This window comes from Wyeomyia smithii, chromosome 2 (assembly GCF_029784165.1).
Source record: "Wyeomyia smithii strain HCP4-BCI-WySm-NY-G18 chromosome 2, ASM2978416v1, whole genome shotgun sequence".
Classification (NCBI taxonomy): domain Eukaryota; kingdom Metazoa; phylum Arthropoda; class Insecta; order Diptera; family Culicidae; genus Wyeomyia; species Wyeomyia smithii.
In genome coordinates this window covers 98392736-98411674 of record NC_073695.1, presented here as the reverse complement: position 1 = coordinate 98411674, position 18939 = coordinate 98392736, and the positions used below count along the sequence as shown (strand labels likewise).

Genomic DNA, 18939 nt, shown 5'->3' with positions numbered 1-18939 from the left:
AAATTTGTTTGTAAGTCAAAAGTTTGTTCTTTAAACAAAATTTAGAATTCCTGTTAATGAGAGGATATAAACATCACCTTCACTCGTATCATATAAGTAACTCTGAGCAATTGATGAGTAGTGGAATGTCAATGGCGAAATCCAAACTGTTCATCTGCAAAAATTGAATTTTCGTTGATTTGTGCAATCATTCTGTTAAGAATAATTCTCTCAAACAGTTTACTTATTGAAGAAAGCAAACTGATTGGTCGATAACTTGAAACTTCAGCTGGATTCTTATCCGGCTTTAAAATTGGAGTTATTTTTGCATTTTTCCATAATTTGGGAAAATATGCAATTTTGAATCAGCAATTGAAAATTTTTAATAAAAATTCCATTGTGCTCTCAGGGGGATGTTTGATTAATATGTTAAAGATTCCATCGTCACCAGGTGCTTCCATATTTTTGAAATTTTAAATAATTGATTTAATCTCAATCAAGTTAGTTTCAATTATTTCTGCAGGCAAAAAACTCTGGGAAGAAATTAAATCAAATTGACGTGTGACTTCATTTTCAATTGGACTCACAAAATTCAAATTTGAATTATGAACATTGTCTAACTGCTGAGCAAGTTTTTGAGCCTTTTGTTCATTGGATAAAAGAAAACGTTCACCGTCTTTTAAAACTGGAATAGGCTTTGAAGGTTTCTTAAGAATCTTTGACAGCTTCCAAAAGGGTTTTGGATATGGTTTTAATTTTTCAACTTTAGTCTCAAAATTTTGATTTCTTAGAAGAGTAAATCTATGTTTAATCTCTTTCTATTAATCTTTTTAAATAATTTTAAAAACAGGGTCACGAGAACGTTGATATTGACGTCTGCGGACATTTTTCAAACGAATTAGAAGTTGAAGATTTTCGTTAACTATTGGTATATCAAATTTCACTTGAGCCTTTGGAAAAAATAATTCCTGGCATCAACAATTGCACATTTTAATGCTTCCAAAGCGGAATCAATATTCACTTCGTTTTGCAAATCAAGCTCATTATTGAAATTTCTTTCCCAATTAGCCTTTTTTTTTTTTATTCTCGCTTATTTTCCGTCGGTCTAGTTCCGCCACTGTTGTGGCCAATCACCGACGCCCAGGGAGGCGACTCCATACCCAGGACCCTAACTCACGACCCGTTTATAAACGGACCGGCGCCAACGGCTTTACTTTCTCATGCGATGGAAGGCATGATCCCAGAGATTTTTCGACTCAGAAAATCTCCCGGTGTCGGCTAGGATTGAATCTAGACCAGTTGGGTTGGTTGTGAGTGGATCACGCCACCTCACAACCATCGACACCTATGTCGGCGGTGGGATACGAACCCAGGCATCGAGCGTGGTTGGCAGAGACGTTACCAACCACACTAGGCCCCCGCTCGCTGCCAATTAGCCTTGTTATAATTAAAAACAAAAAAAAATAAAAATCGCTCTAAATCGCTACAATGACAGTTGTTATATGGGCGAACTGTCATTGTAGCGATTTTGAGCAGATTTCGAGCAGTTTTAACTCGTGATTCAAAATTATTGAATGACAACGATAAAGAATTTTTGAAAATCACGTTCAGATGACATTTAAACTGATATAGGTAAACAACCCAATTGTGGCTCGAAGCTGGTCATTTGTAGCTTCAACACCTTTTCACCTTAACTGAAGAATAGAAACTGCTTGAGATCTGTTGAATGACAGTTGGCGCAGGGGTCATTTGAACTTCGAGTAGATTTCAAGCAGTTTAAATTCATGATACAAAAACCGATGGACGATATTTTTTTTTTTTAAATATCACGTTTTGCTCAGAAAACAAAGCGTTTCCGAAAAACATATAAAAACTTGGTATAACTAAACAACCTACACGCGTTTTTTACGCGGGTTGCTTTTTTCAATACCTTCAAAAAACGGTACATAATATCGACCGCATAAATACTGAAAATTTATAATATTACATTTTGGCCACTATCATATTCAGTCAGACTCTAATTGCATGGTACTTGATTTTAACTCATTTTTAAACTTCAAAACTTGCACTCGATTGCTGTGCGAAAGCTGCGTTGCGGCAAGGTTACAGAGTACGCTTTGACAAGCAAATGGTCGTGGGTTCGAACGCTGGTAGGATCAGGGCCATTCGATGTCTAAGGACTTAAGCATTCTCAGGCTCCCCACTTATCCTACCTCCTCGTTTAACGTTATAACACAGACAAACAGACGTGCCGATTTCAACGACCAGAAAAATAACCATAATTTTGAAATTTTGCTTAGTCGGCAATAATGCCGCTAGTATCGCTATAAGCAAGCGTGTACATTCATTACCAGAGACAAAAACCTTCACTAATGCCGCTTGTGTTTATTTAAGCAAGCGTGCGCACCCATTAACAGATACAAAAACCGTTTTACGAAAATGAGTTAAAATTTATTCACTCTGTTCGAGCGTCACTATTATCACTACACTTTACACTTTTTATCCACTTTCACTATTTAATTCTATAACGTGATAGAATTAAATAGCGAAAGTGAATAAAAAGTGTAAAATGTAGTGAAAATGAGTTAGAAAGCAATAAGCTCACATGGTGGCGCATGAGTGTAACGTTTCGAATAAGGACGAAGATTTTTCAGGATTTCTGTTCGAAAAGTCACGTCTGTTTGTCTGTGGTTATAATACAATCAATGAAGAACGTTTTCAGTTGAAATGACATGAAATTAAATCTACCCAAATTAAAAGAAAACTATCTTCTTATTAGTAAATAACAAATTTGAAAATATCTCACATTTAACTCACTCAAGACGATAGAGTCTTGAGCGGTAGTTTTGGATATGTTTTCGTTTATTTTAGGTTCTTTAAATATGAAACGAACGAAAATCAGAAAATTACTATATTATTATGTGTATAGTTTTTCTCGAACTTTATGAAAAGTGTTTTTCACACTGTTGTTAGTTTATAAGTAATTAAATATATATTCAGAATATAGATATGTAAAGAACCAACAAATAAACAAATATGTGTTGTGTTGTACACGTTCATGTTGTTCATCACACGTACAACATGTTGTACACGTACACGTACAACATGTTGTTCATCACACCTTCTATTTAGACATTTTCTATGAACATTACATAAAACATTGAAGTAGGATAAAAAAAAACCCAATTCAAAATTCGAGTTGCTCGCTTTCCTTGGTCCTTGACCCTTAAATGCGCAATGTTATTTTTAAACAGCATTGCAAACATCATTTCATATCAAATGTTTTTTTTTTGCTTTTTTAAAAAATATAATTTATTAGAGCAGTTATCTAGGCTTAAATAAATAAATATTGTTCCAACAAGTTATATTTCTAAAAAACTAAAATATATTTATTTTGAAAGGTTACTTGCAATGTTGTTTCAAACAACTTTGCATATTTAACGGTTAGGCGATCAAAATTTTCAAATGGAAATGCAAATTTCAAAAGTCTCCACTTTGCAAACAAAACTGAACATCTGGTATCCCTGCCTCTCTGTTCGATATTCACCACATTCACCATCGCAATTGCAGTTCAGCTTCAGTTGCCAACCAGTCCAATGTGATTGAAATTTTAGTGGAGGGTTGTTTATTACAATAAAGTTTTCGCAGATTTGATCGCTGTTTTGAAATCCAAAATAGTGCGATAATTATTCGTTGTTTGAATGCTGATAGAAGATGTGTTGAACTCTGGTTAAGAACTAAACTATTTATGTACAAACACAACACGCTGTAAAAATTTATGAAATTATCGATTAGTTGTAACTACTTCACTTTTCAGAGGAATTTCCTCGGGTATACGTCAGGTGAGAGATTTTTCGTATTCTGTAATTAGATTTAAAACCAAACTACTTAAAATTGCACTACATATCCGAATAGAGTTCTAAAAAAAGGTATGGAAAAAAATTCCAGCATTATTTCATCGCTAAGAAAACTTACGCCGATGGAACTTTTTAAAGGTCAAACCACAATTCGTAATTTCAGGCTATGTTTAAGTACATTTTGAAACATACCGTAGTGAAAGTGTGTCAAAATTTGTGATTACCAAAAGTCAACGAAAACAAAATCAAATGAACACGGAAGAAGAACAAAAAGAGCTCGGTGCAAGGCGATGAACTACCACAAGGCAGAAAGCCTGTTTGGCCGGTTTCGCCGTTGTTCTTGGCAGAGTTGCCAATAAAATTTTCGAATTAACTGGAAAAAACTGGATCCCAAATAAATTTAAAAAAAGCAAAAAAAATATTGTGAGAGAGCTTTTCTGTTATGGGGATTAAATCGAGTGTCAGTTATGGATACAGCAACTAAAGAGATAACTCTTCGCAAAAAATTAATCATTTTAGTCAGAACTGTTTTATTTTGGGCTTACATTTCGTTAAAAGTATGGACTGAAAAATTTCCTCTAACAGCAGCAAAATTTAGAATTACGCATTCAATCTATCTCAAAATTAAGAAAATAAAGCTTTTTCATTTACTTTTATATTTAACAAAAGTATTAACGCAACATTTGCTTCCGTTACATCAGTGAAGTTTAATTTTCAATTATTTCTGACTTCGCTATCTTTTGGTATTTAATTCCTCTAACAATTTTTCAACTGCAACAGAAAATAAATAGAAGGTTTTCTATCTATAAAAAATCTATTTGTTTGGTTATATGTCATGCCGTCTTGTATTTGATCGTGTTTCGTGCGAGAAGATAGTATACTTAAAATGCTGATAGTATACTGAAAATGCTGTTGAGTAAAATTTCTGTTTTAAAAATATTTCCGAAAACCAATCGGAGCTTGAGTGAATAAAAAACTGGATAAAACTGGCAAATATCTGAAAAAAACTGGAAGATTTTGGAAATAAACTGTTTGACGGGATCACTTGATAAAAACTGAATGAATCCAGTTTAAACTGGAACATTGGCAACCCTGGTTCTTGGTAAAGTTGTTTACATTCTTCCTTCACTCTCGCTCTGCCAGTGACCTGAATGGTGGTGCGTTTCTTTCTTTGTGGTGTGTGATGGATTGGATGTGTTCATTCTGTTGTCAAAAACATCTGATTACGGACTAGCGAACCTACACATTAGAGAAATGACAAGACACTCACCGTTAAGGCAACTGTCAACATCAAAACGGGCGATTTGTATCATTTTGCATTGCCGTTATCCGTTTGATGTTGACAGTTGCCTTAACGGTGAGTGTCTTGTCATTTCTCTAATGTATAGGTTCGCTATTACGGACTAGCGAACCTATACATTAGAGAAATGACAAGACACTCACCGTTAAGGCAACTGTCAACATCAAAACGGATAACGGCAATGCAAAATGATACAACTCGCCCGTTTTGATGTTGACAGTTGCCTTAACGGTGAGTGTCTTGTCATTTCTCTAATGTATAGGTTCGCTATTACGACGGAAGGGTAACTCATGTACTGTTGGACATATTTTAAAGATAACAGCTTACACTTGGCTTTATGGATCTGACGGTCTGAGCCAAACGAAACCGAGAGAAAAAAAAAGATAACAGCTTCTAATCAATATGTATGTTTACAAAACTACATGTTAGACTATAGAAGCAATTTTCATTGCTATGAGCCATTATCAACATCAATGATGGAGTTTCGAGGAAAACTTGCTTATTTAGTGAAGTGTTATATATCCATACAATTTTACCGAATTCTTAATGGAATGCGCAATTTAATACTTGCATTTTTTTTTAAATTGAATTAGTACGCGATTTACAAAACGTTACAAAACGTAATACTTTTCTAGCATGCTAAAGAAATATTTTGGTGTACAATGTTTTGGACAATTGAAAAGATATCGCAATTTCAAAAGCTCTTAGTTAAATGCGTGTAGAGCCTACCCCTCTACAGACAAAATTACATACAAAAAACTGATTTCAAGAAGTGGTGTTCCACAAAAAAACTATATTTTGTCGTGTCCAACGTACAGATATGACATCGCAGTATTCAGCAATTGTTTATCGTTCAAAATTTTCCACAACATTGCTGAAAGAAGCAATCTGGTATATTGAAAGTAAGAACAAATGTTTTTTTATCTAACTGTTAGGTAGATTGATCGAAAAACTAAAAACGCCAGAAGTAAGGCCTTGTTCTATGAAACAATTTTGCTGAAGACATTGAGTACATAAAATCAACTTTTCACAGTAAAATCTAGAACGATCACGATTTTTCGAGTTTAGATCACTGTGCACTGTGGGATTTTCAAATAAATCTTTTCTCCAATTGTTAATGTCTCGAAATATAACCCTTGGAATGTGTAGAAACCAGGGGCGACTCGTGGCTTTTTAACCGACATGTTCAACTACAAATTCTGAAAATCACCGTTTGGAAAAGTAATCAATCATGTCCGCGAAAAATGGAAGCTATTCTGTTTATTACAATTCAAAAAAAAATAAAAAAACAGCTTTCAATCAGCCATTACACTACATTATTTATGTTTCGTCTGACGTTCCCGTGTACAATGCACAGGTTGCACTTATGGACGAGTCGCCCCTGGTAGAAACTATTTGGTTAGTTCATAAAATGGTAGTTGAAATACGTGCTTCACAATAAGGTCGTCGTTTTATATCTTTTTTTTTTTTTTGTACTTTACGACCTGCAAAAGGGCATTACTCAAAAATGTACCGTACGAAATGTACCGACAGATTTCCTGGACGTCATAACGAATCGAATGGTGTTCTCAGATTCTTTGGTACATTTTTTTATAATAACGGTCTGTGGGAGCATCGTGCCAGAGGTAATAAAAAAAGGTTCTGTTGCTGCTTCAATTTTCGATCATTTAGTGTTGGAAGTCTTGGCTTGTTTTTCACTCTAAATACTTTTCAAATGATATTGAATGCCATTTTGCGATTCAAATGCCCTATGGATTTTTTCGCGGTGTTGTGTGACTGTGCGACTTAGCAAATTAACAGAATTGTTTATTTTCAATTAGTGCAAGTTTGTACGTCAACCGACACATCGCTGCAGTGATTGTGCGCTGTTCTGTAATCAGATGCTAAGATTATCAATTATCCGCAAACATTCAGGAGTGATTGAAAAACAAATATAAAAAAATTGTGTTGTGTAACTGTGCGACTTAGCTAATTAACAAGTGTTTTGTTTTATTTAAGGAATTTTAACGCGGTGATTTTACATAAGTCCTGCATAATAACTGTGATCCCAATCAGAGGCTAAGATTAATAAATTATCCACAAACATTCTGTTTGGTAATAGTAATTACGTCAACTCTCGACGTTTACCATCAGTCTTGTTAATGAAGTGCTGTGCGATATCCACTAAAAATAGCATTCACTTCGACCGAAACTTTTTTGTTGATCGCACGCCAACCAATTAGTAATAAACCAACCAGGTACACACCAAATTAGTAGGTATACTGTTTGTATTTTTTTATTTTGTAGATTTGAAGGCAGACGCCGCAAACTATGCGCTTAGATGAACTGGTAGCTTGGTACCAGAAGAAAATAGGCACATACGACAAGCAGCAATGGGAGAAGACAATAGAACAGAAAATCCTGGCTGGCATTACGCATCTGCCGCTGAAAAACACAAAGCTAAAAACAGAGCTTATAGATGTTGACCTAGTTCGCGGATCAACATTTCCCAAAGCAAAATCGAAACTATCGATTCTAACTGTCGTCTATTTGGCAGCCTTAAGATTGCTGTTTCTGCCGGTGTATGCCAAATGGTGGGTTCAACAGACCTCACCAAAGGTTTTTATCCTACTGCTCACGTTGTACCTCCTGCAAATGGTTAACCTTGGAATCTACAGCTATAATGTGAATAAGCCGGGTATGAACCAGGAAGAGCACATCGTTTCCATAACCGATTTCCTAATTCCATTGGCTCTCAGTTTATTATTGAGTGTCATACACTCACAAATCGTGGCCACTGCCTCAAATAGTGGCAATCTATGTCATGAACTAAAAAATTGCTATTTGCATTCGGCAATGAAAAAAAGAGAGCGTATACGCAAAAGGCGCCGGACTCGAGCAACTTTTGGAGGTGTGAATGATAGCACTACGGTGAAAGCACCCCACGATGAAAGAAATTTACAAAAAGCCAAGAATATTTGCCCCACAGCCCCAAAGTCCCCTGCTGGATCACCCCGGCGAGCCGTTCAAAAACAGGGTGCATGTAGTACCAGTAGCAGTACTAGTAGTGAAGCCTCAAACTATCAAAAAACTGATATTATCAAACAATCTGTAGGACATATCAGTGCGGATCAAGTTATGGAAAAACACAAGTCAGAGAATGCGTCTGCGAAACAGAACACTACTAAAGATTTTACTCAGGAGAAGATAGAATATAAGAAAGTGCAAAACGGAACGTATCAGTTGGAACAAAATGCTTACACAAGTGAAGATGCTTTTTTAACTCGAAGCAGGTTAGCATATTTGGTTTAATTAGAACATTATTGGTTACCTAATGGTGTTTTTTCAGTCAAACGAATGGTACGTTCGAACCAAACATTGTCAAAAGTTTCAACAAAAGCGAAAGCCCTGCTCAACCGGCACCAGATTGTTCGCTGCGACGACGTAATGTTAACTGGGATCCTCAAATGCGCGTAAATTCTCGAACCAGCAATGGTAATGAAATCCCCGTTGATGACGACGGCTTCGAAAGCCTGAATGGGAAAAGTTCCGGAGGGGAAGACAGTTCTAATGCAGGCATAACGGAAGAAGCTTATTTCAAAAAGCTACCATACACAAATACTTGGATCGACGGCGTACCACCACAAGTCGACAAAGAAACTCGTTCCGACAGTGATACCGATACTCTTCGAAACAATTGTAACGGTCAAGAACTATCGTCGAAAACAGCTGCCGCATCGGCACATTCAAGCAAACCCCGCCAACAGTTGTCATCCGAATCTGGTATAGAGGTGCAACGAAATGAATCAAATAAGTCGCTGTTGAATCAAATGGGACCGAGTGATGCAAAAGTGGATAGTGTTTTCGACGAAAAACTAGAATCCAGCGGTGACACCGATGAAGAGAACGATTTCGATCTGCACAATAGCGAATCTAGTCAGCACCATCTCCATCATCATATGCATCACAACCATTTCCACCACCATCAACATTTGTCAGAAGGTACGCTCGAGAACCGTTGTAGGAATTTAGCCAACACAGATAGTGAGTAACTGTTTTTGATTTTAACAAACTTCAACAACACCCATTCTTGGACAAACGCACACACTGCCTGTATATATATATATCCTTTCGTCACTTGCTCACATTTTCGTTTGTTTAGGTACCAATTTACGTACATTTTTCTTCAAGCTTCACCATAGTCAATGGGTAACACGGTTTCATAGTGATTTGAGCTAGTAGCTCGGCGGATAATTGCTTGTTATAACTATACGATTGAAACCGCAAAACTAATCGGATAATTTTGTTCTTTATTTGGGTCACAGGTGAAGAATGCGGTTATAGCTCAGATCTCAACCATACAGACGGCCAAAACGAACACTCCGATGACGATTATGACCTCGAAGATGCACCAACCATAATTTTGAATCCTCCATGTGGAGCTAACGATAGAGGTAATTTCGCATCAAATACCTAAGTATATTACAAATTATCAACGATATTCTATTCCTATAGTTAGTTGCACTATCTGGGATGCTCGAGAAGCAAAGAAGGCGGAAATGTCCGTCCTGGACATCTCGTCTGCAATTATAGAACGCGTCGAAGCCATGCCTGAGACCTGTGATTACGTCTACATTGGCGTTGCACTTAGCGTCATCCTGTCGCTCATACCTGCCTTCTGTCGACTTTGCGAAGCAATTGTTGACTCAGAGAATGTCACTGAGATAAACTTTCTAGAAATGCCGGTACTCTTGCTCGAAAAAGCTTCTTTTTCCTGCATTACGATTCTGCGGTTTGCTTTCGGTGAATCCACCTGGGAAAAGACTGTCCTGATCATAGGCTTCATGCTGCGACTGTGTCTGACCTACCTGATGTTTTTCTTGCTGGCCGTAGCGGAACGTACTTTCAAGCAACGTTTTCTATACGCTAAACTATTTTCACATCTTACATCCTCGCGTAGAGCTCAGAAGTCCGGTATTCCCCACTTTCGATTGAACAAGGTGCGCAATATTAAGACTTGGTTGTGCGTGCGGTCCTATCTGAAACGACGAGGACCGCAAAACTCGGTTGATGTGATCGTGTCGGCTGCATTCATTACCACGTTGCTTCTGCTGGCGTTCCTGAGCGTGGAATGGTTGAAGGTTTGTTGGTTGGTCTCTAATCTTCAGCAGTTTAACATATCTCTATTTTACAATCGATACAGGACTCAGTGCACTTGCACTCGCAATTTAATCTGGAAGCACTAGTATGGTCCTGTGCCTTCGGAACTTTCCTGTTACGCTTTATGACACTGGGTACTAAGATCAACAAAAAATACAAAAGCGTGTCAGTGCTAATTACAGAGCAAATTAACCTATACGTACAAGTAAGTTTTACTGGGATTGTTTTTATTTTCCTCGGTTTCACAGAATAATCTTTGCCTATTTCAGATCGAACAAAAACCAAATAAAAAAGAGGAGCTTATGATATCTAATAATGTTTTAAAACTCGCAGCTGATCTCCTCAAGGTATGCTTGGCAGTAAATAATAGAATTTTTTTCTAGAATCTACAAGGGTCAAATCCAAGTGTAATTTTACAGTTTTCTTATATGTATAAACGAGATTCTTTCAAAATTGAACAAATTCTCTATGCATGCATAAATTGCTGAAAAAGTGCTTCACATTTTATGTAAATGTACCAAAAATACTTGGGGTAAATTATATATAATGGTAAAATCGTACTAGATTAAATCGCTGTCGATTAAAAATTATATGGATGATGAAGGAAAAAAACAATTATTGATAGATGCTTTCCCATTTCTTACAGGAGCTGGAATCGCCGTTCAAAATATCCGGCCTGAGCGCAAATCCTTACCTCTACACCACGGTAAAGGTGGTGATCCTGTCGGCACTTTCGGGGGTTCTCAGTGAGATGCTTGGCTTCAAACTCAAACTTCATAAGATTAAAATTAAGTAAAAACAGATAATAATTTCGAATTATTACACTATTAGGCAAAAAAGTAGCGTAGATTTCTGTCTTGTAGAGAGGCCTATTGAAGAATAGCAAAAGTACTTTCCTGGTGATCAATAGAGAGTTAGTAAATGATAAGCAAATAGATGAAATTATTTAGCCTAATCTACTCCCAATTCAAAGTCATCATCAGTTATGATGAATAGAGTAGGCTTGTAGCTCCTATTGTCGACGGTATTCGTCAATGTTGTAACCTGACCCCTGACAGCGACGACTGTCGATAGATTTTTAGCAACCCGTGAAAAGTTGTATTTTTTGATGAACTATTTTGTCGAAACGTTAAGTGAGAAAGTTATATTAGATGTATATGTCAGTGTTTTACGATGTAAGACTAAAGCTGTGCTGAGATTAAACTATTCATTGTTTAAAAGATCTAAGTTTATTGTCGTTCAGTGCACTTGTGATGATAATCTCACAAAGCCGATAATTTATGTTTTCTCAATTATGTACTCCTAAAGGAATTTCGGCATCATTCATCAACTTTTTCGATGTTTAAACCATTAATAGTCATTGTTGCATCAATTGTCATCTTTTCATTTATCAATATACATTTTTGATACAGAAAATTACATGTTTTTTAAACTCTATACACAATGCGGTTTCAAAACTGCTTTCCAACCGACTCCATGTACATATAACAATAATGTGATTGAACCAGTGTACTGGACTGACCGGCAAAATGTTCTCTTTTTGAGATTGACAATACCGCAGTACACAACAACGTTTTGTCTCTTTTTTTTCTACTATTTTGATTGAGTTTGCTTCAGTGATCAACAGTGAAACCAAATTGCTTACACGCCTAGCAGTTTTTTGTTGTGTATTTTTTTTAAGTTAAACTTTACAGTTGAGAACGATTGAAAAAGTTTACTTTTCTCGGTTGTCCAATGTTTGTCCTTTTTAATTATAGGTTCAATGCATTAATAAATCCAAATATATATTGATACTTATGTTAGGTTTTACCTTTTGGTCACCCATGTGATAAATTATTTCTCAAACTCCTGCTTTGTTTTTTCCTAAATGTCAGGTACTTTCCATTAATTTAATATAGATTATTATTATTAGTAAGTATATTTTTCGTTTGGCTACAACAAGTGCTTCGCGTTATATGTGTTCTCATCTGTTAGCAATATTTTATTCGTTTATACATTCAAAAAATACACGCAATTTAAATTTTGTTGCTTAGTTTGTAGAAAAACTGTTAACATTAATAGGAAATGTGTTACTTCCATACATCGCAGAAAGTTAAATGAAAAGAAATTTCCTGTTGAAACGCCTTTCGTCCGCCTTAGTCAAAATTTTATTCCATGTTGTATTTTCGATCAATTTAAATCCGATTTAATTATTTACCCGTTTGTTCACGCTGTTATACTCAATTAGTTTGTACCACAAAATGTATCTTCATCGCGAAATCCAAACTTTCCAATATCCTGATAAGCTAACGATTAGGTTTGCATATAATTACAATGGGTCAATTAAACAAATTACTCAAGAACAAACCTAAAAGTATCGGCTGCATCCAGACTTGGTTTCGCTCTTTTGCTCTTTGAAGGCTATGTCTTGTCAAGAAGGCAGAATTGTTTATTGTTTATTGTGTCTCGTCTTCGAACAAGTCATGTATGAAGCATTTGTAGAGACACTCTATCTTTACAATTGGGTTGTTAACCCTCTAGTGCCTAATGCCGCCATTTGGCGGGCTTCAGTTGAAGTTCCGAAAAGCTTCAATAAATACACACTTAAAAAATTTCGCCGAATCTCGGCATTGTTTGTGCCGAGATTTGGACAGCCGAGTGCTCGGCAACCATCTCGGCTGAATCTCTTTTGCCGAGAATCTCGGAAAACCAATATATGACAGATGTCATTTTATGCCGAGAATCGCGGTACACAGTTGACTGTGCTCTCGGCAAATCCAGCCGAGAAGCGGCAAACCAGTCCAACGACCTTTCGGTTATATAAGCTGAATGTTCGGCACAGTAAAGAGCCGTTTTTTCAGTGGAACCCGATCGCAGAAAATAGTTTTGCTGTGAATCAGGTAGTTTTCTTTCAAAAGATAAATTATAAGCTCGATGAGTTTTAGTAAGTAAAGAAATTTATTCATACTAAATCTTGAATACTTATCTTTATCTTGCTCGCCAGTAGGGCCTTGAGCTAAACATCTAATCTGAAATTACGTCTAATGCCTATCCCTAAAACAAATAAAATATTGTATTCACACGATTTGAAACTACACTTTTTGAGTTCCAGCCACTTCCCCCCAAACTGTACTACATTTTTTTCGGCTACCGGATTGTAAACACTTGTAATTTGCACAAATTTCAGCCAAACTTGTATCCGATTCCTGTTTGCTCACCCGTAACACGCATAAATTTGCACTAAGAAAAATGGCCGCAACTCGTTCATGAGAATGACAGCTGTATTGCCGAAACACGGCAACGATTAAAATTTGTGCCGAGATACCAGTAATGTTTTTGCTGACCTCGGCATCAACAGTGTTTAACGATAAATTCGGCAAAAATTAGAGTCGAGATTCGTCAAGCTTAGTTTTTTGGACGAAGTCTCGGCAAAATGATCTGACAACTGTCGGCAACCGGCATTTTTTTGCTGAAATCCCGGTTGAATCCAAAGTTGCCGAGTGAACTCGGATGTTTTTTTGCCGAGCTCGAGATCCAGTTTTAAGTGTGTACTCAGAGCCGGATTTATGGGGGGGCCCGGGCCCCGGGCCTCCACATTTTTGGGGCCCCCACAAATCAAGAAAAAGATTTTTTCTTTTTTAAAAAATGAGATTCAATCAAAAGTTTGATTTACAGTAAGAAAATTTGTACAGAACATTTCAATCTGACACTTTCCTTCAGTTTTATTTTTTCGCGAGCGCCAATATCACAACTACATCCATTAGAGTTCACCTTGGATTCTCTTGGAATGACACACATTAACACACCTTTTGAATCGAACCAACGCACATTGGAAGTAAAGCAGAGAAAGAAAATAACCCACGAGTTTTTTAATGCATTGCTTTTGCTAACTTGTCCGAATCAGGGATACCAAATGTGCTTTGAAAAATGCAGATTTTCTGAGTTCGTGTGCAGATTTTATTGACCTGCAGATGTGCGTAGTTTTTTCCTAGTTTCTATTATTGTCAGAGTCGTCTTATATTTGCGCAGTCTTTCTCAAATTGTGTGCAAATTTTTGCCTGTGGATCGCTGTTTTTTCAAATTGCGGTAGTTTTTTTTTAGGTATCAAGAAAAAAAATCGAAGATGAAACTTATTAAAAATACCGCACAGTGCGTACCACTGTGAATAATGAAAGACAGTCAAACTTAGCATTATTAAGTTTCGAGTACGAGTATACTGAAGGAGTTGAATGTTGATTATTTAATCAATAAGTTTTCTGCAAAAAAACTCGTAAAGCATAGTTTACAGTTCCAAGCGAAGTGAAACATTTGACAAGTGAAAAAGCGTAAATTTTCGCTTGCGAAATCTGTCGTGAAAACCCGTTTGTGGAACACGCAGGTATTTCACCAGTCTGCAGTTTACAGTTTAAGTGAAGCGAAACTCACGAGTTTACACTCCGAGCGAAGTGAAAATTGGCTGCAACTGACAGAATAGAAACGCACGCAAGTTTTCGCTTGCTGCTGCTTTTTTCACTAGCGTTTGCATCCGGGAAAAAAATAAACCCAAGTGAAAAAGATGAGATCCACAACCTTTGATTTCGCTGGATCGAATTTGTTTACAGTTCCATGCGAAGTGAAATTTTTGCAGGTTGCATTTTTCACGAGCGTGAAAAAATGAACGTTTTGCATGAGATTTTCACCTCGCTTGGAACTCTAAATAGGGCTTAAGAGAAAATTCTAACAAAATTTTGGTAATTTTTCAATAGCAAATAAATGTTTTAACCTCGTACGATAAAAAAATGGTTTCGTTTTATTTTGGGGCCCCGCACTATAACTGGACCCCGGGCCCCCACAATCGTAAATCCGGCCCTGTGTGTACTTAAAAAATGTTTATAATGGTTTATAGTGATTTTATCGGAGTCCGTTTAGAAATTAATTTGGGCACTAGAGGGTTAAGCTATTCACGGATTTCAGATTTTTATACATCAGCTAAAAGAGTTTAATTCTCTGAGCAAAATGTGATTTTTTTAAATCTTATATCATTGTCCTTCGATTTTTGAATGAAGAATAAAAATTGCTCTAAATAGCTACACTGCCGTTCTAAGCATAGTTGTCCCATGTTCTACACAAACCTTATGTATGCTGGGACAGTTATGCTTGGAACAGCAGTACAATGACAGTTGGTATACAGGCGAACTGTCATTGTAGCGATTTCAAGCAATTTTAATTCGTGATTCGAAAATTGAAGGACAACGTTAGAAAATTTTTGAAAATCACATTTTACGTAGAAAATGCAGCTCTTTCAGATGATATAAATAACTGATATAGCTAAACAACCCAATTTGTCTGAACATTGTAATGTTGATATTGCTACAGCTCCATAGCCAGAATTGTTTTATTTTCGTAGGTACCAAAAGAGCAGCTGTTCCGGTTTTACGTCTGTTTTTTACGCTGTACCTAAGGCAATTTTAACAATACAATGTTTGGACAAATTGTAGACATAGAGTATCTCTACAAGTGCTTCATATATAACTCGTTCGAATTCTGCCTCCTTGACAAAATACAGCCTAATGAGCATTCAAAGAGCAAAAGAACGAAACCAAGCATGGCTGCAGCTGCAACTGCTTGTTTTTGCCCATATTTTTTATTTTTTATTCGGAAAAGAGTTTTATCCACATTCTGTAATGCGTTTTCAAAACAGTTTTTTATTAAATTAGAAACGTTAAAGTGATGATTATTTCTCGATTTCTAATTGATCAAGTTTTCGAGATTTATTAACAAAATTAAATCAATACAACCAAAATGAATTTCTAGTTGAGCTTGAAAACATTCATGAATGTAAACGGAAAATTACATTTCATATACTTTCATCACAGATAAACAGACGTGCTACTCGATGACGATTTCATCGACCAGAAAAATAACGATTATTTTGAAATTTTGCTTAGTGGGCAATAATGCCGCTAGTGTCGCCATTGGCACATTCATTACCAAAGACAAAAACCGTTAGTAATGCCGCTGGTGTTGATATAGGTAAGCGTGCATACCCATTAGTAAAGACAAAAACCGTTTTACAAAAATAAGTTAGTAGGAAATAAGCTCACATGGTGGCGCATGAGTGTAACGTTTCGAAAGAGGACGAAGATTTTTCAGGATTTTTACTTCGAAGAGGCGCGTCTGTTTGTCTGTGCTTTTATGTTCCCTGAAATCCAATAGTTTAGTTCTACAGAAAAAGCGTTATATAAGTTATGAGCGTTTATTTTTTTACTCATTCGCAAGAAATAGGTCATTGATATAGAAATTCGTTCTGCGGACAAAAGTATATTGAGTAAGTACACTAAGGTCGCTTTTTACGCGTTTTTTACGCGGTATTTTTACGCAGATTCCGGAATTTACGCGGGTTTTTTTACGCGGATTCCGGTTTTTTTTTTGCGCGGATTTCGGTTTCTCTTCACTCGGATTGCAGAATTAACGCAGGTTTTTTTACGCGGATTCCGGAATTCACGCGGTTTTTTTACACGGTTTCCGGAATTTACGCGTTTTTTTTACGCGGCACGTATCCCTCGCGTAAAAAGCGACTTAAGTGTACTGTATGCTGCTCATTACTGTCGAAGTATAAAACAAGTCGAAACATTGAAAATATTTCACAATACTTCTGGCAAACATGTATATTTTTACTACATTTTTTCCCATGTGCAAGTCGTAAAAATGTCATACAATGATCTTCCGACATCGCCTAACTCAATATATTACAAAGCTCAAACAGGAACAGACAGTTTTTGTTTTAAAGCTACCTGTTGACACAATAACTGCTTTTGACAGATCAAATTAAAATTTACACTACATTAAATCGCGAAAATTACGAAATCCGCGTAAAAGTTTTTAATCATATCTGCTGGATATTTTAGAAAACATACTCTATTGTAGCGATATTTTCACCTGCGAATAAAGATGAAAATCAGGAAAGAAAACGAATGAGGTCAAACCAGTAAATATTTGGGATACAGTCATGCCACATACATAAGACAAAGACATATGTAACGTATAAAACATACCGCATAAAAACGACTCTTTTGGTAAATAAGAGTAAAAAACACGTCAAAAAGGGATTTTCGAGATTAAAATCGATCCATAATATTATTGAAAACCATGGTAATTTGTATACTAAAGAAAGTGATTCATAAAATTAGAACCTTTTATGAATTGCAAAATCAGCTAAGTTGCCGCAGTATATAGATTCATGCTGTAAAAGACGCTGATTTTCCTGGTGGTTCTTTACAGGGATACCAGATGTGCAGATTTGTCTGCAGAACGCAGATTTTGTATTGATTCGCAGATATTTGCAGATTTTTAATAGTTTCTGCAGCTTTTTGTCGAAGTCTTCTTATATTTACGCAGATTTTCTCAAATTGTGTGCAGATTTTTGCAGACTTCTGCCTGCGCGAGCGAAATTTCAGCGAATCATGGATAATCTATCCATTTTTCAGATTTCAAGCGGATTTTTCCGGTTTTTCGAGCAGGTGCAGACATTTTTCAAAAACACCTGGCATCTCTTGTTCTTTACAATTATAAAACACGAACAAAATATATTGATAGAAGATACCCGCAACTGCTACACAACAAAGAATTAGAGCCAAACAAGTTAAACCTTTGTTTGTTTTACTAAGATTGGGAACTAAATTAACTGGCTGCAGTAAAGCATTCAATTCAACAAACTTTTTTTAAGGAGTGGTTTCTCATTTCGGATTTAATCTACCGATTTATCGACCAAAAACTTTTTGACCCAAAGACGTTACAGCGGACCTAACTTACTTTTTGTTTTTGTAAAACATTCAAATATTAAGTAGATCTTTCAACTAAAGCAATACTCTATCTAATCAGTATAGCACATTTGTTTGCAATGGTTCCAGTTAAATAATTAAACTGTACAATGAAATTTAAATGTCACATTCCTAAATTTCTACTACATACATTAACACCGGTTTGTTAATTTTACCTACACTCATTTTAAACGTAACTGTCGCAAGTAACTCTTACCTTTTGTTCCAAAATTGCCACCAAAAAGCAGTAAATCAAGGCTTCATCACTACCTCCATCAAAGTTCTCCTTACTATCTCGGTTGCCTCCTACGCAAATGATTGGGAGGTCTTTTACCAAAAAGTCAAATTGATATTCCGTTCACTCCACCGACAAAACAAAGTGCGATCACATGCTACGAACTTAAGTCCGAGCCCGTGATCGGGGGAGCGATCCGGTTCGTTTTGGCGCTCGACGCGCAAATTGATCCTAAGAGATTATCCTACGTACAATAATCACCAATGGTCACTTTTCAGTAAAAATACAACAAATTTTACATCGATCCAGACTTGGGATAGTTTCTCAGGCCCGACTTACTGGTACCGCTGACCCCTTGACCGGGGCTGTCGTTACTGGTAGGGGCAGGGTTTTCTGCGGATTGACGCTCGTGGTATTCTTGGAAACACGGCACAATGCACAAATTAGTCTGACATTCGGGGCAGTGATACTTGGTTTTTCGTCGCAAAATGCGTCCGTGAGCATCAATCGTGTTCCAGCAGAAGTTGCAACCCAATGCGGGCCCTTCCCGAACGACTGGACAATGGCTCGACCGTTGACTGTCTAGGCCGGGTATATCCGCCGAACGGGAACTTGTCTAGAAACATGGTATAAACGAATGTATTAAAGAAT

The 18939-nt window shown here is 36.6% G+C and overlaps 2 protein-coding genes across 6 annotated transcripts in view; one reads left to right on the top strand and one right to left on the bottom strand.

Moving 5' to 3' along the window:
• Positions 1-3538: 3538 nt before the first annotated feature.
• Positions 3539-11502, top strand: LOC129725809 (protein phtf). 3 transcript variants are annotated; one of them, XM_055682048.1, is made up of 9 exons: positions 3539-3821; positions 7135-7357; positions 7423-8408; positions 8465-9159; positions 9441-9569; positions 9631-10256; positions 10319-10480; positions 10545-10622; positions 10922-11502. In XM_055682048.1, exons 3-9 carry the CDS (start codon positions 7447-7449, stop codon positions 11069-11071), a joined length of 2802 nt encoding a protein of 933 aa, XP_055538023.1. In that variant the 5' UTR covers positions 3539-3821; positions 7135-7357; positions 7423-7446; the 3' UTR covers positions 11072-11502. The 3 variants fall into 3 exon arrangements, with proteins under 3 accessions (XP_055538023.1, XP_055538024.1, XP_055538022.1); XM_055682049.1 differs by lacking the exon at positions 7135-7357 and having other exon boundaries at positions 8465-9117; XM_055682047.1 differs by lacking the exon at positions 7135-7357.
• A 130-nt stretch (positions 11503-11632) lies between these two features.
• LOC129725810 (longitudinals lacking protein, isoforms J/P/Q/S/Z) overlaps positions 11633-18939 on the bottom strand; it is an 83024-nt gene continuing 75717 nt past the window's right edge. For 2 of the 3 annotated variants that reach the window (XM_055682053.1, XM_055682055.1), the window contains exon 6: positions 11633-18904. In XM_055682053.1, coding sequence (XP_055538028.1) covers positions 18584-18904 — 321 coding nt within the window. In that variant the 3' untranslated portion in view covers positions 11633-18583. The remainder of the gene's footprint in view (positions 18905-18939) is intronic. The other variant, XR_008728178.1, reaches the window with a different exon arrangement.

What these genes read in the sequence shown, in the direction of transcription:
- LOC129725809 (XM_055682047.1), top strand. Translation starts at nt 7,447, where the DNA reads ATGCGCTTAGATGAACTGGTAGCTTGGTACCAGAAGAAAATAGGCACA. An exon ending in GCTTTTTTAACTCGAAGCAG is followed by an intron (nt 8,409 to 8,464) that starts GTTAGCATATTT and finishes GTGTTTTTTCAG; the next exon opens with TCAAACGAATGGTACGTTCG. An exon ending in AAATTAACCTATACGTACAA is followed by an intron (nt 10,481 to 10,544) that starts GTAAGTTTTACT and finishes TGCCTATTTCAG; the next exon opens with ATCGAACAAAAACCAAATAA.